Raw genomic sequence first — 26,932 nt, 5'->3', positions numbered from 1 at the left:
TAGCTGGAAGAGAAAATGGTGCCTTGGTGCCATCTTTCCCCTGAAAGGTAGCATCTCCAGACAGTGCAGAACTCCCTCAGTACCATGCTGGGTATGTCAGCCTAGTTCCTTTGTGTTCATTTCCTGTAGTGAGGATTGAACCTACAATCTTCTGACCCAGAGATGAGAGTTCTACCAATTGAACCACATTTGACACACACACATCAGATAAATGTTGTGCAGAAGCTGCTAGGTCTCTTAATGATGCAATCGTGGCAAACGCTGAAGTCTACACTACCATTAACACAGCGGGAACTAGACCAATACATCTGTAATGTTTTCCAGTTCGGACAATTGTTAACTGTTTCTGTCTCCACAGATGCTGCCTGACCTGCTGAGTATCTCCAGTATATTTCAAATTGTCAACAATTGTAGTATTTTGCTTTCATTTGGTCAGTAGTTAGCACTTGAGCGTGCTATTTTCTGTGCATGATGTGCATAAGAGGCGTGAAACTGCTTACTAAAGTAACCTTCTGTGATGTGCGCAGAAGTGTTGGGCGATGGCCTTAAAATGAAAATGAGATTGAAAGAAGGTAAATGGAGACTGGGAGTGAGGAAAAGATTGTCAGGTTGGTTTAGAACATAGAACAGTACAGCACAGAACAGGCCCTTCGGCCCACGATGTTGTGCCGAGCTTTATCTGAAACCAAGATCAAGCTATCCCACTCCCTATCATCCTGGTGCGCTCCATGTGCCTATCCAATAACCGCTTAAATGTTCCTAAAGTGTCTGACTCCACTATCACTGCAGGCAGTCCATTCCACACCCCAACCACTCTGTGTAAAGAACCTACCTCTGATATCCTTCCTATATCTCCCACCACGAACCCTATAGTTATGCCCCCTTGTAATAGCTCCATCCACCCGAGGAAATAGTCTTTGAACGTTCACTCTATCTATCCCCCTCATCATTTTATAAACTTCTATTAAGTCTCCCCTCAGCCTCCTCCGCTCCAGAGAGAACAGCCCTAGCTCCCTCAACCTTTCCTCATAAGACCTACCCTCCAAACCAGGCAGCATCCTGGTAAATCTCCTCTGCACTCTTTCCAGCGCTTCCACATCCTTCTTATAGTGAGGTGACCAGAACTGCACACAATATTCCAAATGTGGTCTCACCAAGGTCCTGTACAGTTGCAGCATAACCCCACGGTTTATTTATGTTTTGTGTGCTTTAAGTTCTAGATGAGCCTCCCCAGTTACAAGAGCATTGTTTCCAGACTTGAGCAGACTTGGGTATTTTAAAAGTTATGGGAAAAGCATTTGATATTAAAAAATCCTATCTTTAGCATAGGGTGCGTCAGTTAAGCTTGGAGGGAATGGCGACTAAATAAAAATAGATGAAGAGAAAAGAGCAACGGCAATATCGGGGGTAGTGTTGAGGCTGTAAGAGACATGATAAAACCAATTATACAAGATTCAAATAAACTAGACTTCCAAATGAGTCATTTAATGGCATAGAGGAGGTTGAGATTTACTCACTGAACATTACCTTGAAGGAGCAACAAGTGCAATATTCATTAAGGATATATGACATGAAGGGTGTTGATGTATACAGAGTGTAGGCAACAATAGAGCCACAGATATAAATGATTGATTTCCAAGGTCATAGAATCACAGAGAAATACAGCATGGAAACAGGCCCTTTAGCCGAACCAGTCCATGCCGACCATGGTGCCCTCCCAGCTAGCCCCAATTGCCCGCGTTTGGCCCATATCCCTCTAATCCTTTCCCATTCATGTACTTATCCAAATGCTTTTTAAATGTTGCTATTGTACCTGTCTCAACCATTTTCTTTAGCAGCTCATTCGATATGTGCACCATCTTCTGTGTGAAGAGATTACCCCCTCGGATCCCTTTTAAATCTTTCCCCCATCACCTTAAACTGCATGCCTTCTAGTTTTCAATTCCCCTTCCCTAGGAAAAAAGACTGTGCGTTCATACTATGTATGCCCCTCATGATCTTATGCACCTAAACGACATGCTAATCAATTCTCTTGTTGTTTTCTATCATTTCTGCAGGGATTCAATCATACCCTTCTACCTTTCCTGTCTTCCGTTCTTTTATAGCTCTAAATATTTCAAACTCCAGGTGATTCAATCCTAAAATCACTCTGGGAAATATCATCTTCTTTCTCTGGTTCTTGTTCTATTAGCTTGCCATCTTCGTCATACAGGTCTTTGATATACTTTTGCCAGGTTCCTCAGGTTCTATAAGCAGCATACCACCTCTACTACCAATTCCTCTTTGCACCTGTTTACCTCTGTTTTCTCATAAACATTGTCTGTTCTCCCTTTCTCTTTGTAGTTCTTCCAATTCTCTGGACTGCTGTCCCCACTCTGTGTCTCTTGTCCGGTCAGTACCATGACCACCACCATCTAGAAGGATAAGAGCAGTAAGTACCTGGGAACACCACCCCTCCAAGTCACTCTCTATCCTGGTCTGGAAATATATTGCCATTCCTTCTCTGTCATTGGGTCAAAACCCTGGATCTCCTTCTCTAACAGTACTGAGGGTTTACACCTTAGGAACTGCAGTGGTTCAAGAAGGCAACTCATCACCTCTTTCTCAAGGGTAATTAGAGATGGGCAATAAATGCTAGTCTAGCCAACAACGTCCAGATACCATAAATGAATTTTTAAAAAGTCGCACATCTTAGCTCACTGTTTTGTTTTCAATACATTTACCTTCACTTGTGACAGAAGAAGAACTAGATGAAGTACAGAAAGGTGACAAAGGAGGTGGTCAATTGGTGAAAGAAATTAGATTTGTAGACTGCTAAGTCTAATGGCTAACACAGCTTTTCGGATAGCAATGGACAGAATGAATGAAATAATGAAAGCTTACAGAATGAAAATGTAAAAAATTACTAAAATCCTGAAAATTGAGAGAAATAATGGTGGGAAAGCAAATGTTAAAATAAATTATCGGCTGTTCGAATAGGTATCACAGTTTAAGTACCTGGGAAGTATCTTAGAGAATGGTTACTATGAAAGAAATCAGAGCTAGACTAGCAATGGAAAAGAATGCATTCTCCAAACACATGTGAAGCACATATCTGTCAAACTGTGTTATATCAACATTACAGTTACTCAGTTCTTCCTTGAGACTTTTTCCTGCCAGAATGAAGCTGATTTATTTTTTATCAATAGATTCTATATCAATCAGGAGGCTTCAGGCCAATTGACATCCAGCAAGCTGTTCTGAAAACTCTGCTCACATTTGACATCTGTGCCAAATTTAACCACAGCAGCTGAGACAAAGGACAACATTCTAAATAAAACAACCCACAACATACTAAAAATCGAAGTCAATTTGTCATATTTCCCCAAGTTAACTGATCTGTGAAGTGTAGAGAAGGATGAAGCAGGTCAGCTGGAGAGAAGACAAGATAAATGAAGAAGGTTCTGAGCATAGTAGAGGAGGAAGGATCATTAGTGAATATCATCAAGGTGGCAACAAAATTGGATTGGCCATATTAAAAGGCAGGGGAACTTGCTGAAGAAGAGTCTTGAAAGAGGTTTTGAGAGACGTGGACCAAAATGGCAAGAGAGAGTAATGTTAAACAACTTGAAATTGAAAATTGGTAGCTTCGATGAGCAACTGAAGAGAAAAGAGCAAGAACTTGAGGTGTAGAGAACGCGCAAAGGAGCTGTCCTTGGGCAGGCTAGGCCACTATCAAATATACAGGAGCACAAAAAATCGATAGCTGTTTTTAAAGACATGAGACATCTGAATCTATTTAGGAGTGACATAAGGATTGGACGGGGAAACTGTTCTGGCTGCATACAACACTACACTATCCATTAGTCAATGGTCTAAATTTAATGAAGAACCACAATTTATTCAACCTTACAGAATATAACCTTTATATTTTGGTTTTAAAAATGGAAATTTTAACATAAGAGTATATCTTTGCGTCAATAAGTTATTGATCAAGAATAATCTGATTGCTTTGCCCATGATGCAAAAATAGTTTTTCCAATGGGATGTCTAACAAGTCCTAACTTCAATGTTACTTTGGGTCCACTGCTGTAAGTATTCAGAGTCTGTAGTCTTGGCATAAAACATTGGGTTTAATTGAACCGTTGATTATTGTTTCAGTTTGCAGAGATTTTCAACTTTAAGGGAAAACTAACAAATAAATGTATTGATTATGATAATGCATGCAAGAGCAAACCTGTAAAGATCCAGAAAGTAGAAGGGCTGTGCCAACAGTCACACTGCAGTGTTCTCTCCAGAATTTTGGAAACATGTAATTGTGGTCATGCAAAATTTTCATTCCATGTTGACTTACAATACCCCAGCAGTGCAATTATAGATCATGCCCATGGTTTGGGTGTTGAGAGCGTTTTGGGGTTCAACTCCTTAAGAATGTTGAAGCAATCGACAGGTCATTCACTGGGGTGTGCTGTCTAGGAAGTGTGTAAATAAAAGATTTAGAAAATGTGGGACTGTTATCGATAGAACAGTGAAAAGTGCAAGATGAGAAACCGAAAGTTGTGGAATTCACCAAAAAGCTAATGGTTAAAGTAGAGGCAATGTAAACATTTAAGAATAGATTAGATGGTGGTTAAAAGGATATGGATTCAGGATAGGCACATGGATTAGAGACCCTGCTTGTGTGAGGGATAAACATCATCATTGGCTGGGGCTGAATAGTCTGTTTCTGTGATGTAATTTTAATGTGGTCATGTGAACTTGGGTATTTGAAAAGAGCATTTTGAACAATATTTGGTAAATAATTGGTGATTATAGGTCTGTTAATCTTGGTGAGAGAAATTTGAGATGACACATTAAGGGTTATTGCACAAGCATGTGATGCTATTTTTATTACCTTTTTAAATGTGTTTCATCCCCAATAATGTAAGGTACTAATATGGTAAATATGTCCGGTGACAATCCTCGGCATAGCCTTGGCCAGAACATTCAAGGTGGTGGTTAATTTGATTACAGAACTTGCTGTAACTTTAGAAAGTGTGGATGTAATGGAAGTTGTGGAAGGGTAAAAGAAATCAACTTTCTTAGTCGTAGTATGAATTTAAGTACAGGAGGAGAGGTGGACTGGGTACAATGGCGCAGAGAAGGGGTAAGTTCTGTGTGAAATAACTTCGATGTGGAGATGCCGGTGTTGGACTGGGGTAAACACAGTAAGAAGTCTCTCAACACCAGGTTAAAGTCCAACAGGCTTATTTGGTAGCACAAGTCACTAGCTTTCGGAGTGCTGCTCCTTCATCAGGTAAGTGGGAGTTTTGTTCACAAACAGGGCATATAAAGACACAAACTCAATTTACAAAATAATGGCTGGAATGCGAGTCTTTACAGGTAATCAAGTCTTAAAGGGGTTCTTGGGTTCATGTCGCACTATCTGTAACCTCCATGACTTGCCTGGGCTTGCAAAATCTCTCTAACTGTCCTGGCTGGAGATAATACACATCTCTTTAACCTGTGCTTAACTCTCTCTTCACTCACATTGTCTGTACCTTTAAGATTTGATTACCTGTAAAGACTCGCATTCCAGCCATTATTTTGTAAATTGAGTTCGTCTTTACATGCCCTGTTTGTGAACAAAACTCCCACTTAGAACATAGAACATTACAGCGCAGTACAGGCCCTTGCAAAGTTTACTAAAAGCATTGTTACTGTGTATGTTACTGGTCACTTCAGTAGCACAAAGCAGTTAGATTTGTGAGAAGGAACAGCAAAATGAATTTAAAAGACCATTTGAATTGGTGCTAATTGTACCAAACATGCTAGTTATTTCTTATGGAGCGTAAGCCAACATTTATGCTGCATCATTTAACTTTTAAATACTTTTACAAATAAAGTAAAAAGAAGTTACTGTGAAAATCCCCTAGCAAATCACTTTCCTTTTTAGAAAGCAATCTAAGAAAATCCCCTAGTTGCCACACTCCGGCGCCTGTTCGGGTACACTGAGGGAGAATTTAACATGGCCAATGCACCTAACCAGCACATCTTTGTACTGTGGGAGGAAACCGGAGCACCTGGAGGAAACCCATGCAAACACGGGAAATGTGCAAATTCCACACGATAGTGACCCAAGCCAGGAATCAAATCCCGCTCCCTGGCGCTGTGAGGCAGCAGTGCAAGCTTCATCCATTCTTTAGCATTTGAGTTTTTAAATTAAATTGACAGGATTAGTCACAACGGTACTGGAAATTATTTTGAAATTAAATGAAGCTGGAAGTTTTCTCCTTCAAGCAGCAGAAGTTAGGGGAGATTTAATAGAGTTGTTCAAAATCATGAAATGTTTTGATAGAGTAAATAAGGAAAAACTAATAGCGGTAGGGCCAGTAACCAGAGGATGCAGATTTCAGCTAATTGTCAAAAGAACCAGCGATGAGAAGTTCTTCTACTGAGTGCTTTGCAAGATGATGAGAAAAAAGCAGCTTAGTAGGACTAATTGGCTTTTTCAATGAGCTTCGTACAGGTATGATGGGCTGAAAAGCCTCCTATACTGCATCATTCTATTATTGTGTATATGTTTAAAATATGAGAACATATTTAATCTTTCACACAAGTAATTAGTATATATTCACCTTTACTGGATTGGATTTTAAGTGAACATTTTGAGTCATATTACTTAATACTTGAAGTAACACTTGCATATATACTCTAAAATGTTTTTTGCTTGGAAGAAAATGGTAATGTTTGAAGTTCTTAGATTGCTTTCTAAAAAGGAAAGTGATTTGCATCTGAAAGTATAACAGCTTGATTAAAATTTCATTGGACCTTCGCTCTCCTGGCATGCTCTTTTTCTTGTTACTGCTACAAAAGCTGACTTTCTTTGGTCTGCAGTCTTTCCAGATGAGGGGGGTGCTGAGCTGGCAAATGGTGGTGGTAGGAAACATGGGAGACATTTTATCTGAAATATACATTAAACTAAATATGATTTTCCTTTCTTGCATGCAGGGAGTGCGTGCTCTGCCAGTCTTTATCAGAGCACAACCTTTGAGTACACAATGTGCTTCTGTAGCAATCAAAGTACAGTTTATGCTTGTTTTCCATTATGCAACCAGCTGCCAGTTAGTTTGCCTAACAGCTCCAGGGTCTGAAAATTGGAAATATTTAAAACCAAAAGGAGACAGCCAACTGTCAAGTCATGCTATGTTGATTGTTATTGTTACATTTAAGAAGCCACCCGGAGCTACTAGGGTTAGTTGACACCAATTTTAAACTATCATTTTGGGTACATGGTTTCTTGTGCTGTTGCCAACTATCATAAGTTAGAGCGTTGAAAATGGATGACATTATTGAACATGTCGCAGCAACAGAACTGTAGTCCTGGAAGGGTCACTGTCATGCTGAAAGGTTTCCAGAGTATTAGGGTATTTTGTCAGGCTGTCATTGCTGGTCTTGGCTGGAGAGTCCTGTGCTCTGGCAAACCTTCAAAAAGCTGAAGTTTCCCTTGCGTTTTCTGGGAATTTGCTGAGGGTGGGGGAAGGGGAAGAAACCCTTTGAAACGTTTCATTGTAAGTCATTTGGGAGATGCTACAGAGAAATTTTAGTGATTGTAACCATTCTAACAAGATTCTTGTCTTAAGGTTTCAGGGTGGTCTTAGAGTCAAGTTTGCTTTCCTGAAAGTAATATGATGCCAAAGGCAATTGTCCTTAAATGTTTATGCTTCAGCATCATTTTTGGTTCAGTATCCAAAACTAAGTTCAACTTTGCATTTTAATGATTGAAAGTCTATTGCTGGAATGTATGTAGGACTTAGTAATGCTAGATCTGTTTTTTCCCCTTTGAGTAAAAGCACTCAGCTTGCAGTTTAAAAACATGTAAATTTTAAACTAAATTCTGCATATTAGCCGTTCAGTGCTACCATCTCAAATGGTGATGCATGCTGTTTACACATCTTTTCTGACTGAAAGGAATAACATAGATATGGGGACCGCTTTTTCAAAGAAAAGCAGGAAAAATCCAAAAGTTGTTCAGGATGTGCTCCAGAAGTAATGCATAAATATTAAGCTAGTTCACAACAAAGGGGCTCCTTTAGGTGTCAGCTGTGGGTCAGTTGGTAGTATACTCACATGAGCCAGAAAGATATGGGTTCAAGGCCCTGTCCAGGAACTTGAGCAGAAAACCTAGGCTGAGACTTCAGTGCAGTACTGAGAGTGCTGCACTGCCAGAGATGCCATTTATTCAGATAACTGGTTAGACGAGCCCTGTCAGATGAAAAATCCTGTAGCAGGGGAGCCCTTCATGTTGAAGCCTATAGTTGAAGCTCCATCACTTTTATCACATTGCTTTTTGTTGTATTTTGCTGTGCGCAAACTAGCTGCTATACTTACATTTCAACAATACTTCTAAAGTACTTAATGGTGCAACATGCTTTGAGATGTGTAAGTTGCTATATAACTACAGTTGAATGCGACTTGAATGGAAGAAGTAGTTTCACTTGTGTGCCTCTACATCCAGTTTACACTCCACAGATTGTATTGCTGGGAAACTGAAACTGTTTTGCAACGATGCTAAACTTAGAAGCACTTTAAATATTAGGAATTATTCACAGATGAAATAAAATGTTAATTAAAAATAAACTCAATGGCAATTTGCAGATTCCTGTTGTATTCGATGCATTTTGATCTGTAAATGGATAAAAAGGTGGGAACAAATATTCAGAAATGCAATAATACCATTTATGATTTCAAAATACAGTCTTAAAATGTTCTATACAGAAGCAAGTTGTGTTGTTTACCTAATCATCTGTATCTGGGGGATTTCACATACACTGTTTTCTCTACAGTACCAGTTTGTGTTTTAATATTCCAGGTTGTTGTTTTTCACCCATACTCTGCTGTTGGCCACTTGTCTGAGCTGGGGACTGGGAGTGTTGGTGGAGGTTGGAAGGTGGGGAAGAATAGGGGATAGGGCTGAGAAAATGTGCCCCTGTGTGCTGATTACAATCTGTGTGGGGAGTGGCGTGGAGAAGAGCTTCGCTAAGTCTTCTGTCACCAGTGAATATAGAGAACTTGACTGAAACTTGCATTAGTATATTTTACCATGTACTTTCATATCAGTATGATGGTTTCTATGTTCTATAATTTACAAACTTCTACTCAACTTTATACAAACTTTATACTGAATTCTGTAATTATACTAAGCTGCTTTATTGCTATTTTGATTTTGCTGTTGTAGGGGTCATGTTAAATTTTCAATTTTTTAATATCCTTCATGGGATGTAGGAATTGCCAGCAAGGTTGGAACAGGAGTAAGCCATTTGGCCTATTTGCCATTCAAAAAGATCGTGACTGATCTGTTTGCGCTTCTAATTCCATATTCCCATCTACCCTGAATACCTTTGTTTCCCTTGTCTAATGAGAATATTAAATGTTGAGGTCACTTTGGTAATTTGATACAAATGCATTGATCCAAAGTCTTGATGGTAATAGAAAGCAAATAAAGGTAAAGCCAATGTTTCTAACCACTTGAGGTCTAATAATTCCACCTAATAGAAGTGACCTAAAAATATTTGCATTCGCTACAGATCATAAAAAATGCTATAAATTAGATGGTTCCTTATATAAATATCAGACCTTTTTGTCTTTGGCCACTTTCATCACTGAATCTCATTGCCCTGACCCTTCCTGTCCTGAAGCCAGTTATTCATGTTGGGAAGTAGTATTTACAACCATCCACTGGATATCTTAGTTGATTTCACCCGTGAGCATGGAACACAGTGTCATTAGTCATAGTGGGAATTCATGGCAGATCTCAATTTTTTCTATGTATATACCACCAGTTCAGGTTACTGAATGGAAGTAAAGAGCTGGGACTTTACCGAATTGTGCTGCCTTTTCTCCCTCCTCCCTTTTTACCATCCCCTGCCCCAGGGAAAAAGAAGCCTGCAACACTGAAGGAACATGTGCCATCCTGGTAGTGATTGATTAATCTAGTAGAATCCGGATGTGTGTTTTGACCCGTACCTTGACCCACAAAATCTACTCTGCCTCAGCACGGTCAGGTGTAACTCGGATTAGATATGGATTAATGATCCCATTGCTATTTCTCAACAAAGACCTTTTATAACTGACTCCCAGGTATTTGACAAAGGGCTTTTCTCCAGGACAATTACTGACCAAAGTAAAATTCTCCTGTTTGAATGTGATAGAAACTTGATTCAATCGAAAGATCAATTTCAATAGTTTTCGGATAACTTTGTCCCTTTTGTATGTAGCTATGTTATAGCGGAATCCAACTGTGATAGTATTTTGTTCACCATGTTGGTGACACCTTGCATTTCGACTTGTCTGCTGATTAATCTGTGGATAGATTTCATAGATAAGAATGGTTTTGGTTCACACATGTTATCCTTATGCAATACTGTTGTACGTGAGATCTAAGCTTCAATTTAAATAAGCTGTATCTAGGATCATTTTAGTGAGATTTGATGTTCTGCTAAAAGGAGTGCTTCCCAACAACTTATATTAGCAACTTTGTAACATAGGAGCCTCACTAAACTAAGACACTCAGCCATATATGGAGAGATGCTGTCAGATGACCAAAAGCTTGGTCAAAGAAAGGTTTAGAGGATTGCTAAAAGGAGGAAAGCGAGACCGATGTAAGCGAGGGTATTTGAGAGCTTATGGGCTTAGGTAGCTGCAGGGACTTGTCCTGACCTTTCCCATGCTGACACTATAGTTAAGAAAGCCCACCAACGACTCTACTTTCTCAGAAGATTAAGGAGATTTGGCATGTCCGCTACAACTCTCCAGCTTTTACAGGTGCACCATAGAAAGCATTCTTTCTGGTTGTATCACAGCTTGGTATGGCTCCTGCTCTGCCCAAGACTGCAAAGAACTACAAAAGGACGTGAATGTAGCCCAATCCATTACGCAAATCAGCCTCCCATCCATTGACTCTGTCTACACTCCCTGCTGCCTCAGCAAAGCAGCCAGCATAACTAAGGGTCCCACGCACCCCGGGCATATTCTTTTCCAACTTCTTCCGTCGGAAAAAGATACAAAAGTCTCAGGTTACATACCAACTGACTCAAGAACAGCTTCTTCCCTGCTGCCATCGGATTTTTGAATGGACCTACCTTGCACTAAGTTGATCTTTCTCTACACCCTAGCTTTATTGTAACACTACATCCTTTCCTTCTCTATGACTGGTATTCTTTGTCTGTATGGCATGCAAGAAACAATACTTTTCACTGTAGACTAATAGATGTGACAACAATAAATCAAATCAAAGTGGTGGATTGATTAAAATTGGGAGTGCACAACAGGCTAGAATTAGAGGAGCGGAGAGATGAAGGTTGTGGAGCTGGAGGAGATTACAACATTAGGGTGGGTCACAGCCATGGGAAGGATTTGAAAACAAGGGTGAGAGTTTTAAAACCAAGCTCTTGCTTGACCGAGAGCCAGATTAGGTCAGTGAAGGCAAGGTGAAAGGTGAGCAGGACTCAGTGTGTTGAGAAATGGGCAGCAGAGTTTTGGATAACCTCTGGTTTAAGGAGGATAGAATGTAGGAGACCAGCCAGACTGTGTTGCAGTAGTTGAGTCCAGATATAAAGAAAACATGAATGAGGGTTGCTGCAGCAAATGAGCTAAGACAAGAGTGAAGTCGGGTGATGTTATGGAGGTGGAAATTGTTGGACATAGTGTTGATATGAATGAGGTAGGAAACTCATCTGGGATTACATGTGACACTAAGGATATGAACAAACTTGATTTAATTTCAGATAGTTGCTAGGGAGATGGATGGAATCAGCAGCTAGGGAGTGGAAAACCATGGCTTCAATCTCACCAATATTTAATTGGAGGAAATTTTCACTCATCCAATATTGATGCTGGATAAGCAGTCTGATAATTTGGCAGCAGTGGAGGAGTTGAATGTAATCAGCATATGTGTGAAAAGTAACATACCTTTGGACTGTGTGACAAAGAGACAGCATGTAGGTGAGAAATAGGAGGAGGTCAGGATAGATCCTTGGACACCAAAGGTAACAATACTGCAGCTGGCAAAAAAGCTATTGCAAGTGATTAGATCTGTGGTTAGATAAGAATGGAATTAGGTGAGAGTAATCCCAACCAGCTGGAAGAGGCATTGGAGGAGGGTGATGTGATCAACGCTGTCAGAGACTGATAGGGCAGGAAGGACGAAGAGGGAAATGTCAGTGTGAGATGGGGCATTTGAGGTTATTACTTGTAATGAGCCTGCACTGCGTTTCTTGATAAGCCCACTGGGGATGTGAAGAGAGGCACAGAGGGAAGCTGTAGGCTTATCTAACAAGAAGTCGAGTCTAGGACAGTGCCAAGAGAGCAGGTTGGTCAAGGAGTACTGAAAGGCTGGGGTAGGAAATTAGGAGGGCAGAGCACCTTAGCATAGAGAAGTGAAATGAGACACGAAAATAGAAGAGAGACTAGGAAGGGATAAAGTGAAAAGAAGTTGAAACAAAAGTGGAAGTGGAGTGATAGCTTGGGTCCAGAGCTGCAGCCTAAATATGCACGTGAATGAACACAGGACGAGCTCAAGTTACATGGATCTAATTTCACATTAATTTGGTGCGTAAAAGGTAAATGGGGAATAGGAAAAAGATATATTAATGAAAAGGCGTGTAGAGATCCTGTGGTGGGCGAATAATGACTCAGGAATAGTAGAATTAGCAGGATGCATCAATGAGCTTTTGCCAATTTGGAAACCATCTTTGTATTACTACAGAATGCTTTCAAGTATTGGATAACATTTTGTTTTTAACCATGAGATTTGAGAAAATTGTTGATCTGAGGTGTACATATGTTGGTAGCAAAAAGCCTGAAGTTTTTTCAGTTTATTTCCATGATAATTGAAGTCGTCTAGCTATGATAAATCAATCTAAAAATGATTAGAACAACTTTTTATTTTAAGGAGTGGAAGTGTTAATGGGATTTCATATTCCAAGTTTTTGAGTTCATCTTTACAAGCTTTCCTTATTTCCAGTTCAGTTGATTTAACCAATACATGTCTTGGGTTAGGCAGAGTTATGAATAAACTTTCCAATGAGATTTAGACTGTTTGCTTCTGTGGGTAATTGAAATAGGGATATTGAGTGGTAAGAAATTTGACATTTGCCAACACTGCAGCTTGGAGGGCCGAAGGGCCTGTTCCTGTGCTGTAATTTTCTTTGTTCTTTATATGACATTATGCCCAGTTTACAATGTAACGATGTCAGAACTATGCAGAGTTGGGTTTGCTAAGAGATATTGGAATTTGCTCCTAGACTCTGCTCCTGACTGAAAAGTAGCACAATAAAATGTTGTTAGTGGCTAACGATGAGTAACTAGATGGCACTGATTTAAGATGATTGACAAAAGAACCAGAGGAGTCATGAAGGAAGACTTTTGTTTTTATACAGTAAGTAGTGAGGATTTGCAATGCACTGCCTGAGGGGGTTGGTGGTTGCAGATTCAATCCAACCTTCAAAAGGGAATTAGTGAACACTTGAAGGAGATAAAATTTCCAGGTTATGGGCAAAGAGCAGGTGAGTACAGCAAACTGGATTGCTCTTTGAAAAAGCCAGAGCAGACTTCTTGAGTCAAACAGGCCCCTTCTGTGCTGTTCTGTGACATGAATCTTGTTGCAATGTACAGATAATTTTGTTATACTACAAAGTTCAGTCTCCTGATTTGGCGGAAAGCCAATGTTTTAATCCCAGTTTAAATTGCTTGATTTTCTACCAGGGAACTCATTTCCAAAAAGGGGTGATGAAATATGTGGACATATATTCATGTATTTGGGGTTTGTCTCCCAATTTTTCTTTGAACATACTCAAATCGTCACTAAGTGAATGTTGAGTGTGGAAATATATTAATCTTTGTGTTCTAAGATTATTGTTGTTCTCATCCTAATCAGGGTTTAGTTTGGGAAGACTATAGGGAGAGGAGTTATGAAGGGACTCCTTCATGTAAGAACATAAGAACATAAGAAATAGGAGCAGGAGTAGGCCATCTGGCCCTTCGAGCCTGCCCCGCCATTCAACAAGATCATGGCTGATCTGAAGCGAATCAGTTCCACTTACCCACCTGCTCCCCATATCCCCTAATTCCCTTATCGATCAGAAAACTATCTACCCGTGATTTAAACATATTCAACGAGGAAGCCTCCACCACTTCAGTGGGCAGAGAATTCCAGAGATTCACTACCCTCTGAGAGAAGAAGTGCCCCCTCAACTCTGTTCTGAACCGGCCCCCCCTTATTTTGAGGCTGTGCCCTCTAGTTCTGGTTTCCCTTCTAAGTGGAAAGAATCTCTCCACCTCTACCCTATCCAGCCCCTTCATTATCTTGTATGTCTCTATAAGATCACCCCTCATCCTTCTAAACTCCAACGAGTACAGACCCAATCTGTTTAATCTCTCCTCATAAGCTACACCCCTCATCTCCGGTATCAACCTGGTGAACCTTCTCTGCACTCCCTCCAAGGCCAATATATCCTTTCGCAAATAAGGGGACCAAAACTGCACACACTACTCCAGTTGCGGCCTCACCAGTGCCTTGTACAGATGCAGCAAGACCTCCCTGCTTTTATATTCTATCCCCCTCGCGATAAAGGCCAACATTCCATTCGCCTTCTTGATCACCTGCTGCACCTGCAGACTGAGTTTTTGCGATTCGTGCACAAGGACCCCCAGGTCCCTCTGCACAGTCGCACGATGTAATTTTTCTCCATTTAAATAATATTCCAATTTACTATTATTTCTTCCAAAGTGGATAACCTCACATTTGCTAACGTTATATTCCATCTGCCAGATCCTCGCCCACTCGCTCAGCCTATCCAAATCTCTCTGCAGACTTTCCGCGTCCTCCACGCAATTCGCTTTCCCACTCACCTTCGTGTCATCAGCAAACTTGAATACCCTACATTCAGTCCCCTCCTCCAGATCATCTATGTAAATGGTAAACAATTGAGGCCCCAGCACCGATCCCTGCGGCACGCCACTGGTCACCAACTGCCAATCAGAAAAGCACCCATTTATCCCAACTCTCTGCTTCCTGTTAGATAGCCAATCCCCAATCCACGCCAACACCTTACCCCTAACTCCGTGTACCCCAATCTTCTGCAGCAACCTTTTGTGAGGCACCTTATCGAACGCCTTCTGGAAATCTAAAAACACCACATCCACCGGTTCCCCTCTGTCAACCGCACTAGTGACACCTTCATAAAAGTCCAGTAGATTCGTCAAACACGACTTTCCCTTCATGAATCCATGCTGTGTCTGCTTGATCGAACCATTCTTATTCAGGTGCTCTGTTATTTCCTCTTTAATAATGGACTCTAGCATCTTCCCAACTACGGACGTTAAGCTAACCGGCCTGTAGTTACCCGCCTTTTGTCTACTTCCTTTTTTAAACAGCGGCGTAACAGTAGCTGTTTTCCAGTCAGCCGGCACTACCCCAGAGTCCAGCGAATTTTGATAAATTACTACTAACGCATCTGCTATTACCTCAGCCATTTCTTTCAGTACCCTGGGATGCATTCCATCCGGGCCCGGGGACTTGTATACCTTCAGTCCTATTAGTCTACCAAGCACCACCTCCTTAGTAACAGTAATTGTATTAAGGACCTCCCCCCCCCCCCCCCCCCCCCCCCCCCCCAACAACTCTCGATCTCTAATATTCGGCAAACTATTTGTGTCTTCCACCGTGAAGACCGACACAAAGAACTTATTTAACGTCTCAGCCATTTCTTCATTTTCCACTATTAAATCCCCCCTCTCATCTTCCAAGGGTCCAACATTCACTCTAGCCACTCTATTCCTTTTTATATACTTGTAAAAACTTTTACTATCATTTTTTATATTTTGAGCTAGTTTAGTTTCATAATCTATCTTTCCTTTCTTAATCGCTTTCTTAGTCGTTCTTTGTTTTTCTTTAAAGCTTTCCCAATCCACTAATTCTCCACTATTTTTGGCCACTCTGTACGCATCTGATTTTATTTTAATACTCTCCTTTATTCCCTTCGTTATCCACGTCCGGTTATCCTTTTTCTTACAGTCCTTCTTTATCACCGGAATATATTTTTGCTGAGTACTTAAAAAAACTCCTTAAAAATCCTCCACTGTTCCTCAGCTGTCCTACCTACCAGTCTGCTCGCCCAGTCTACATTAGCCAATTCCACCCTCATCCTATCGTACTCCCCTCTGTTCAAGCAGAGGACACTGGTTTGGGACCCTACTTTCTCACCTTCCATCTGTATCAGAAATTCCACCATATTATGATCACTCATCCCAAGAGGATCCTTCACAAGAAGATCCTTAATCCTACCTGTCTCATTGCACAGAACCAGATCCAAGATAGCTCGCTCTCTCGTAGGTTCTGTAACATACTGTTCAATGAAACAATCCCGACAGCATTCCAAGAACTCTTCCTCAAGCCCTCCACGTCCAATTTGAGTTGACCAATCAATATGTAGGTTAAAATCCCCCATGATTATTGCCGTTCCACTTTTGCACGCATCCATTATTTGCTTGTTTATAGCCCTCCCCACCTCTAAGTTATTATTTGGGGGCCTATAGACCACGCCTACCAGTGTCTTTCTCCCCCTACTATTCCTTATCTCCACCCACAACGATTCCACGTTTTGCTCCTTAGAGCCTATGTCGTCTCTCACTACCGTCCTGATATTATCCTTTATTTACAAAGCTACCCCACCTCCTTTTTCTACCTGTCTATCCTTCCTAAATGCCTGATAACCCTGTATATTCAGTTCCCAGTCCCGGTCACCCTGCAACCACGTTTCTGTGAAATGAATTTCAAATTGGAGGCATCAAAGGCCCCGAGTTAGTATAGATGGTATCAGATAGGCTATGGACAGCAGGAGTTTGGGATGATGTGAAGTTTATGGAAGAGAATGGTAGGTTAGCCTAGTGGAGATAGAACAATTGAAGCTGATGGTGACAAAATATGGATAAAGCATTCAGTCATGGATAACTGAAAATGCCAACTTTTGTACTACTTAGTATTTAGTTTGCTAGAGATCTTCTGTTGTCAAAATATCTGGGTGCTCCAAGTTTTCTTATAATGATGACTTTTCCAATGCAGTTTTAGGTTGAATGTAATTGGAATTTTAGGGAGTACTTTTCTCCACTGTGCAGTAAGTTAGATTTTTACAACTATTGGGCTGTTAAGTGCTGAAGTAGAGTTGCCCAAGTGCAACGACTGCAATTGGATTTTGGAGCTGGAATAATTAATCTGAATCTGTTAGTTGCTAGTCTGCAGCTTGTCTCTTAGTATGTATACATTTCTGTTGCACTTAGATATTTGTGGCTTTGTTCTGTTACCCTTAAATATTTGCAACTTTGTTTTTGTACTAAGGACAGATTTTTATTGCTGTCCGGTGGTCGCATATGAGTTTGAAACCTTTGCACAGTTGTATTCTATAACTACATAACCAGATGGCCAAGTATTTGATTTTGGCAACAATCCAGGCAGATGACAGCATTCAGTTGCACTATGGTCAGGTTACCTACACTCTGTGAGCCTAGTACACAGACAAAGTTGAACGTCTAACTTTCATTAACATGAAGATTTGCTTAATAGTTGTTGGGCAGTAGGATTGGTTTAGTAGAATCATTTGATTGAAGCTGGAATGAACAGTACTGGAAAGAGCAGTCCTGGAATAGAAAGTGATCCCTTTGAACATTTGTTTTTCCTTAACACCCCATTTTACTACAGAATTGCCAGAGGACCTGTACAACAGACACTTGAAGAACGCATCTACCCTCCCCAGGCAGCAGTAGCAACGGTCCAATATACAGTGAGTATGCTCCTTTTTAACAAGGATTTTGAATTTGTAAAAGTTTGTATTTCCTGTTAAACAGCTGTCCTAAAATCCTAATGGCAATTTGTTGATATTGGAATTAGATATGAGAACTATGATGCCAAAAACCTTTTATCGGCTCTTACCCCACTGATTTTTATCTGATTCCTGTGTCATGTTGCCAAGGCTTTGCTTGGTGTGTTGACTGCACAAATGTCAAACACATGATTCGTAAACAAAATCAAAGGTAATGCAGTAAATTAGACGGAAATTTTGCTTTCTGCTTGAGTTTCATTCTTGTTTATGAATGAGTCCAGTAAATTAATGTTTGGTGGATAATACAGAAAGCTTCAATGTGTTGTGTTTTTGTGTATTGAAATTCAAAATTATCTGCCTTTTGTCACAGATAATCGCAACAAGTACAGACATTTTATCAGTAATGACCTAATTTGATTGTTTATTGAATTGCTTTGGAAAAGGTGGCATTTGGTAAAGCTCAAAATTGAATTGATGGAATGAGTGTATGATGTAGACTGTCACTGTTGTTGTAAGGCACTGAACACCATGACTTGTTTTTTCTCTTGGCTTTTTATGACATACTGTTTTCTCTATCAGTTACAATTGTGAAATAAGACTGTTTAGTACTTAGTGTTTTTTGTGTAGTGTTCCCAACCCACCCTAAAGCTGATGTTAATTGACAAACAAAAAGGGAATTGTGGCGTGTTTCACAGCTCTTGATGTAACAGAACTTGGTATGACTGCTTTGTGCATAATATGTCTTTCATATTCGGGAGTAATATTCAATATCCGAATTTGAATATTATCAAGTCACCCCCCTCCTGCATTTTCTCCTTGAATAAGTTTTGTTCATTATCTTTTCAAAAAATTGCAGGATAAAAGGTTGATCATTTCATAGAATTTTTTAAAATTTTATTCTTTCATGAGTATGGGCATCACTGTCTCAACCAGCATTTATTGCATATCCCTAATTGCCCTTGAGAAGGTGATGATGACTTGCCTTCTTGAAACACTTTTGTCCATGTGGTGTAAGTAGGTACACCCACAGTACTACTAGGGAGGGAGTTCCAGGATTTTGACCCAGCGACACTGAAGGAAAGGTGATGTGGTAGCATGTCTGGATAGTGTGCGGTGGAATTTGATGGTGATGGTGCTCCCTTCTACTGTTGCCCTTGTCCTACGTATTCGTAGATGTTCGGATTAGGAAGGTTCTTACGAAGGAGCCTTGGTGAGTTGCTGCAGTGCAGCTTGCAGATGGTACACATGGCTGCCACTTCGCACTGATGGTGGAGGGGATGAATGTCTGTGGATGGGGTGTCAATCAAGTGGGCTGCTTTGTCCTGGATGGTGTCGAGCTTCTTGAGTGTTGTTGGAGCTGCACTCATCCAAGCCAGTGGAGGATATTCCATCACACTCTTGGTGGTGATGGACAGGTTTGGGGACTCAGGAGGTCAATTGCTTGCTGCAGGATTCCTAGCCTCTGACCTGTTCTTGTAGACACAGTATTTATATGGCTAGTCCAATTCCATTTCTGGTCAATGGTAACCCCCAGGTTGGTGTTAGTGAGATTTCAGCAATGGTAATTAATGCCTTGAATGTCATGGGGTGATGGTTAGATTCTCTCTTGTTGGAGGTAGTCATTGTATGGCACGAATGTTACTTGCCACTTATCAGCGCAAGCTTGGATATTGTCCGGCTCATGCTGCATTTGAACATGGACTGCTTCAGTATCTGAGGTGTTGGGAATGGTGCTGAACATTGTTGGGTTTATGCTTCTTCCCATTTTTAAACAGGTGTAACACTTGTAATCCTTCAGTCCTCTGGCATAGCACCTTGTTTCCAAGGAGGATTGAAAAATTGTGGGTAGAGCCCCTCCACAATTTTTACCTCCATTGCTTAGTATCATAGGATGCATCCTATTTAGACTGCTACACTGGCATTCTCTTCTCTTTAATGAAGATGGATGCAAAGTACTCATTTAGTACTCTGCCACCACAAGAATATCTCCCTTTATGCTTCTGAATCAGCTCATCTTTTTCTTGACTGCTCTTTTACTATTAGTGCTCAGAAAATACTTTTTGATTCCCTTTTATGTTAGCTGCTAATCTAGACTCTTGTTTACCCCTCTTTTTTTCCTCAAAACTCGGCTGTACTTTTTATATTCAACCTGTTTTTCTTATAAATAGGGCAGGTGGCATTGGGGTGATCGTGGCAAAGTGGTAATGTTACTGGATTAGAATACGGAGCCCCAGGGTTAATAATGGTCTTGGGGCATGGGTTCAAATCCCACTATGTCAGTTGGCAGATTTAAGTTCATTCAACAAATCTGGAACTGAAAGCTAGTCTTGGTAATGACCATGAAACCATTGTTGATGGTCGTAAAAACCCATCTGATTCACAGATGCCCTTCAGCGAAGGAAATCTGCCAGGCCTGACCTACATGTGACTCCAGACCTACAGCAATGTGATTGGCTCTTAACTGCCCCCTGAGGTTGCCCATCAAGCCACTCAGTTCAAGGGCAACAAATGCTGGCTTTGCCTGTAACACACACACCTCATGAAAGAATAAAAAAAATTGTACTACAAATGTTGTAAGCCTCTTGCTGTTTCATTTTAATCTTTATCTTGAATCATCCAAGGAGCTCAAACATTGAATGTTCTTTTTCTCACTCATAGGAATTTGTCTGCTTTGTACCTGAGCCATCTTTCCTTAAATGCTTCCGATTGTTTTAATTGCTGTGTAGCCTACTGATTTTTGATATCAATACACCTGGACCAAATCTTTTCAACTCAGTTGAAGTTAGCTTTCCTCCCATTGAGTATTTTTACACTTGATTGTACCTTGTCCTTTTTGATAACCATTGTAATCATTGTGATTTCCTCACATGTTCTTCCATTGAAACCAATTCCACTTGCCCCACTTCATTCTTCAGATGATTCAGTGATTCCTCTTCCCCTTTAAGGTGGAAACACAAGTGATCAAGACAGTTCTCTTGTACACATTTCATTCTTTTACACTATCCCAGTCTGGTTCTGATAATTCAATTCCCCCATTATCACTACTGTTCCCGCATTATTTTGTGATCTATGGTACATATTCAGCAGTGCAATAGTTTCTCTCTTTCGTAGTTCCAAAAAAATAGGCTTTGCCTATTTTATGAATCCTTCTTCATTGAAATAGACTCTAAATGCACCTCAAATTGTTTTCCATTAGCCTCCCTCTCTGCTTTTTATTTCTGGACAATAATTTATTCTGTTCCCGATTTCCTGTGTGACTTGTTTCTCTTCATTCACCCTTGCCAAGTCAATTTAAACTGCCCCAATGTATAGTTAACCTCCCAACAAAAACATTAATCCCAGCTTTGTTGAGATGCATTCCATCCATTGAGAATAGGACTCTTTTGCTTCAGGGTTGATTCCAATGCCTAGGAATCTGTTTATTATCTTCCTGAACTTCTGCAGGGTGAGCACCTCCTGGAAAGTGTGCTTCTGGGAATCCCCAGTGTTTTGTATACCCTGCCCTGCTTCTCATCTCCAAAACTCTGAACTTCAGTTTGAGAAACTAGAGACACTTCCTGCACACGTGATTAGCCAGGAAACAAGAAGCCTCCTGGAATTCTCACATGGTACTTGTTTATCTAAATAAGAACTATGATATCCAAGAGTGAAATTATGATCTGTTTGCTGCTGCTTATATTGTTTCGTTTTGGAACTGTGGATGGGGCTGTGCTGCCTCAGAATTCCTTGTTCTGACTCTGATCTATAGCAGCAATATTTTAATGCTTTACATAAAAAATACATTGCCTTTCATGCAATCTTTACATAAGCAATTGTATCAGTTTAGTAGCTTGAGTGGTCATTTTCAAATGTTCTGAGTTCTCGGTAAGCTTTGATATTCAGAGGTTTTCACCTTTAAAATTATTTGCTTGAGGTGTACATTTTCTCCAACTGATCTCGAGAATTTTATATTTCCACTACAACATTGAGGAAGTATTGTAGTGTTGAAAGTTCCATTTTTAGACGAGTGTAAACTAATGTTTGTCGTCTTGAGTCTGCATCGCAGATAAAATATCCCAAATTATGGCTTGAAGGATTGGGGGGAGGGTGGGAAGAGTTCTCACCGATTAATCTTCCTCTAACCTATAGAGAGAAATGAAGGCTAAGATGACATTCTGTTATTGACTGCCATTATCTTGATGATTCTTAAACAACTGAACAATGCATTTGTGAGTTCTTGAAGTTAAAGCTGATAAAATTACAACACGTAATAGATTAAATTCAGGGTACTGACAGACAGAGGCTTAAATGAAGATTTTCCCACCAGAGGAGCCAAAATTGTAAATACAGACTGCTTCTAGTTGATTTGTTAAGAGCACCAAATATTTTTGAATCCATAGTGGCAGCCTCCTAGCTAAACACATTCATTGCTATCCTAATTTGGATGATTGCAGAAGTTTATATAAGGAAGCTGCAGTCCATGATGAAACGGGTTGAAAGTATCTTGGGATTCTTAAAAGGTTGAGGAAAAATCCCAGTAGAGGCATTTCAAGCTCTATTTTTCATTAATGCTTAGTTCTTTGTCTACATGCAAAATCTCCTTTTCACGGAATAATTCATAATGGGTGCCAACATTTTTTGGCAGTTTTTAAGTGTTGGGGTTCATGGCAGCAGCTACTTATATTACATTGATTAATGAAGTAAACTAATTGACACCATTGCAGTTAAAGAACATAAGAACTAGGAGCAGGAGTAGGCCATTTGGCCCTCGAACCTGCTCTGCCATTCAATAAGATCATGGCTGATCTTTTCGTGGACACAGCACCACTTACCCACCCGCTCACCATAACCCTTAATCCCTTTACTGTTCAAAACTCTTATCTATCTTTGCCTTAAAAACATTCAAGGAGGTAGCCTCAGCTGCTTCACTGGGCAGGGAATTCCACAGGTTCACAACCCTTTGGGTGAAGCAGTTCCTCCTCAACTCAGTCCTAAATCTGCTCCTCCTTGCTTTTGAGGCCATGTCCCCTAGTTCTGGTTTTACCCAGTGGAAACAACCTCCCTGCTTCTAACTTATCTATTCCCTTCTTAACTTTATATGTTTGTATAAGATCCCCCCCCCTCATTCTTCTAAATTCCAAATAGTATAGCCCCAGTCTACTCAGTCTATCCTCATAAGCCAACCCTCTCAACTCCGGAATCAACCTAGTGAATCTCCTCTGCACCGCCCCTGCCCCCACCAGTATATCCTTTCTCAAGTAAGGAGACCAAAACTGTAAACAATACTCCAGGTGTGGCCTCAACCAGCACCTTATACAGCTGCAACATCTCCCTGTTTTTAAACTCCATTCCTCTAGCGATGAAGGACAACATTCCATTTGCTGCCTTAATTACCTGCTGCACCTGCAAACTAACTTTTTGTGATTTCATGCACAAGGACACCCAGGTCCCTCTGCACAGCAGCATGCTACAATTTTTTACCATTTAAATAATATTCCATTTTGCTGTTATTCCTACCAAAATGGATGACCTCACATTTACCAACATTGTACTCCATCTGTCAGACCCTTGCCCACTCATTTAAACTATCTATATCCCTTTGCAGGCTTTCAGCATCCTCTGCACACTTTGCTCTACCCACTCATCTTGGTGTCATCCGTGAATTTTGACACACTACACTTGGTCCCCAACTCCAAATCATCTATGTAAATTGTAAACAATTGGGGTCCCAACACTGAGCCCTGAGGCACACCACTTGTCACTGATCGCCAACCAGAAAAACACCCATTTACCCCCATTCTTTGCTTTCTGTTAGTTAACCAATCCTCTATCCATGCTAATACATTACCCGTAACGCCGTGCACCTTTATCTTATGCAGCAGTCTTTGGTGCGGCACCTTGTCGAATGCCTTCTGGAAATCCAGATGCACCACATCCTTCGGTTCCCTGTTGTCCACCGCACTAGTAATGTCCTCAACGAATTCCACTAAATTAGTTAAACGTGATCTGCCTTTATGAACCCATGCTGCGTCTTTCCAATGGGACAATTTCTATCCAGATGTCTCGTTATTTCTTCCTTGATGATCGATTCAAGCATTTTCCCTACTACAGAAGTTAAGCTAACTGACCTATGGTTACCCACATTTTCTCTACCTCCTTTTTGAAACAGTGGCGGCACATTTGCTGTTTTCTAATCTGCTGGAACTGTCCCAAGGTACAACGAATTTTGGTAAATTACTACGAGTGCATTTGCTATTCCCCCTGCCATCTCTTGTAGTACCCCGGGATGCATTCCTTCAGGGTCAGGAGACTTGTCTACCTTTCGTCCTATTAGCTTACCTAACGCTGCTGCTTTCGTGATAATCATTTCTGGGTCCTCACCTGCCATAGGTTTCTTGTCAAAGAAGAATCAGCTTGGCTTGACTGATAACATTCTTGTCCCTCAGGATTGTGCTTTTGTGGTATTCCAGGCACCTGAGTTTATAATTGAGGGTGATGCTTCATTGTAGTACCAATATATGTTATCAATGCTGGAACTACAGTATTTTGGATGATGATGCTTATTTTTGTAGTTCAGGTGGGTGCAAAAGATCCTGTAGCATTATTGGCAATGAGCAAGGTGTACAAGTGTTCTGGTTGCTATTTTCTTTCCAAACCAAATTAACTGATAGTCATCTCATTGATGTTTGAGAGATGTTGCATTGCACAAATAGGCTGCTGTATTTAGAATCATAGAATCCCGACAGTGCTGAAAGAGGACATTCAGCCCATCGAGCCTGCACTGACAACAATCCCACCCAGGCCCTATCCCCATAATCCCACATATTTACCCTGCTTATCCCTCTGACAAGGGGCAATTTACCATGGCCAATCCACCTAACCTGCACATCTTTGGATTTGCCTAAATAACACTGATAGCGCTTCAGTTAGTTCATTGGTTGCAAAATTCTCTGAAGACTTAAGCAATTATATAATTGGAAGATCTTTCTGAAGCATTTCACTATCTGAAGAAATAAAGATTAACCAAGGGGAGCTATCTCTGTCATAAATTATGGTCTCTGGAGAATTGTATTAAATGGATAGGCTCCACAAACTCCCCAACAGCCACTTGCTCTCGTGAGACATTTATTTCCCTTTTCGGGTAGGATATCCTACCCTTTGTAGGAATAGCCACAGTATGTGAATTAAACCACATCTTGGCGTAACAGGCTATAGCTTTTGTCAGTAACCCTGCTGTGCAGCAAATTGGATCTGCAGGCATTGGTGAGAGCCTAGATTAACAATATCACAGACATGCGAGCTTTTAAACGGAGTCTTCTCCCAATCCTACAAGAGCATTACAGATTTGACGTTGGTGTTGCCAGAATCCTACAAAGCTTTCTAATCACAATTCATGGGTACGCAGAGTATTGCAGTGGTCACATGGATCAGAGACATGTGACATTCTTGTGATTTGAGCATTTGACTGAACATTTCACACAATCATCAATTTATGGCTTACCCAGCAAAGGATCATATAGAACCACATGGAGCAAAAAAGAATTGCTGCAGGGGCTAAGACAATCAAATGGTTTACCTCAGCACTCCCCTGACTGCTTTTCAGATGAGCAATTTAAACAAAGGGACTCTAGAACTGAATTGTTCAGCTATTTTTGATCTGCTCCATTACCCTCTTTCAGTATTTTCATTGCCCATTTTCAATGGTTTTGAAGGCACATGACCTTGCTTTCGATGGGTTGGAGTTTATGCTATTTCAGATTCTAGAATGTGCATTTCTCCACTGATATGAAAAAGTTTAAGAAATCACACCCCCCCCCCCCCCCCCCGGGATGGTGGTGTTTACATAAATCCTTGACAGACTGGGAGATTAAAAACTTCTGCTTTGCATAGCACCTTTCATGTCCTGTGCTAAAGCATTTTACAGTTAATGAGTTGGTTTTGACATGATTGTTGAAGGCAAACTATGTAACCACTTTGCACACAGGGAGACCAATTAATATATTTTGGTGGCGTTATTTGAGGGATAAACAGTTATTTCAATGGAAACAGCCCCTTAAATACAGTAACCTAAAACGATTTTCTGCAATAAAGCTACCTGGTGGCACAATGGTTAGCACTGCTGCCTCACAGCTCCAGGGACCTTGGTTCGATTCCCGGTTTGGGTCACTGCCTGTGTGGAGTTTGCACATTACAAAGAACAAAGCACATTACAGCACAGAAACAGGCCCTTAGGTCCTCCAAACCTGCACCGACCATGCTGCCCGACTGAACTAAAATCCTCTATCCTTCTGGGGACCATATCCCTCTATTCCCATCCTATTCATGTATTTGTCCAGACACCCCTTAAAACTCTCTATCGTATCTGCTTCCACTACCTCCCCGACAGTGAGTTCCAGGCACCCTCTGTGTAAAAAAAACTTGCCTCGTACATCTCCTTTAAAACTTGCCCCTTGTACCTTAAATGTATGCCCCCTAGTAATTGACTCTTCCACCCTGCGAAAAAGCTTCTGACTATCCACATTCTCCCCGTGTCTGCGTGGGTTTCCTCTGGGTGCTCCAGTTTTCTCCCACAGTTAAAGATGTGGGGGTTAGATTGATTGGCTATGCTAAATTGTCCCTTAGTGTCCCGGAATGCATAGGTTAGAGGGATTAGCGGGGTAAATATGTGGGGTTCTGGGGATAGGGCTTGGGTGGGATTGTTGTCGGTGCAGACTCGATGGACCGAATGGCCTACTTCTGCACTGTAGGGATTCTATTCTATGATTCATGCTTTGCTTGTTTTTGATCAACCCAAATAACAAATTCTGATTACTTTTGCTGCCCTAAATTTTTCCATTGATGCACCAGAGTTGAGTGGTAAGGCTAATTAATAGGAAGTGCTGCATATAGTAGCTGGTCTTGCTTTCTTTCGTTCTTTCTAGATGTATGCTGGGTATATTTTTGAGTCACTTCAGCTGCAGTGGTGGTCCTGGCCTGTCCACCTGCGTGATCATAAGCACAGGCTTCTCCTACAGTTTTATGCTTCCAGTGGAAAATCTTGTTAGACCCATTTTGAATATTGAAATTGTTTAGCTAAGTTTGGTCAATTTTATGATGTTACAAACTTTACTTGTAATTGT

At 40.7% G+C, this 26,932-nt stretch overlaps 1 protein-coding gene across 38 annotated transcripts in view; it reads left to right on the top strand.

The window, feature by feature from the left end:
* The window catches only part of LOC144510004 (eukaryotic translation initiation factor 4 gamma 3-like), a 357,463-nt gene that overhangs the window by 25,459 nt on the left and 305,072 nt on the right, over positions 1–26,932 (top strand). For 11 of the 38 annotated variants that reach the window (XM_078239150.1, XM_078239146.1, XM_078239149.1 and 8 more), the window contains exon 1: positions 17,512–17,795. In XM_078239150.1, coding sequence (XP_078095276.1) covers positions 17,628–17,795 — 168 coding nt within the window. In that variant the 5' untranslated portion in view covers positions 17,512–17,627. Of the gene's footprint in view, positions 1–17,472; positions 17,796–18,878; positions 19,045–26,932 lie in introns of those variants that run through there. The other 27 variants (XM_078239141.1, XM_078239148.1, XM_078239147.1 and 24 more) reach the window with 8 other exon arrangements.

The sequence above is a fragment of the Mustelus asterias genome, chromosome 22 (assembly GCF_964213995.1).
Source record: "Mustelus asterias chromosome 22, sMusAst1.hap1.1, whole genome shotgun sequence".
Classification (NCBI taxonomy): domain Eukaryota; kingdom Metazoa; phylum Chordata; class Chondrichthyes; order Carcharhiniformes; family Triakidae; genus Mustelus; species Mustelus asterias.
This window is presented reverse-complemented; position numbering and strand designations above follow the sequence as displayed.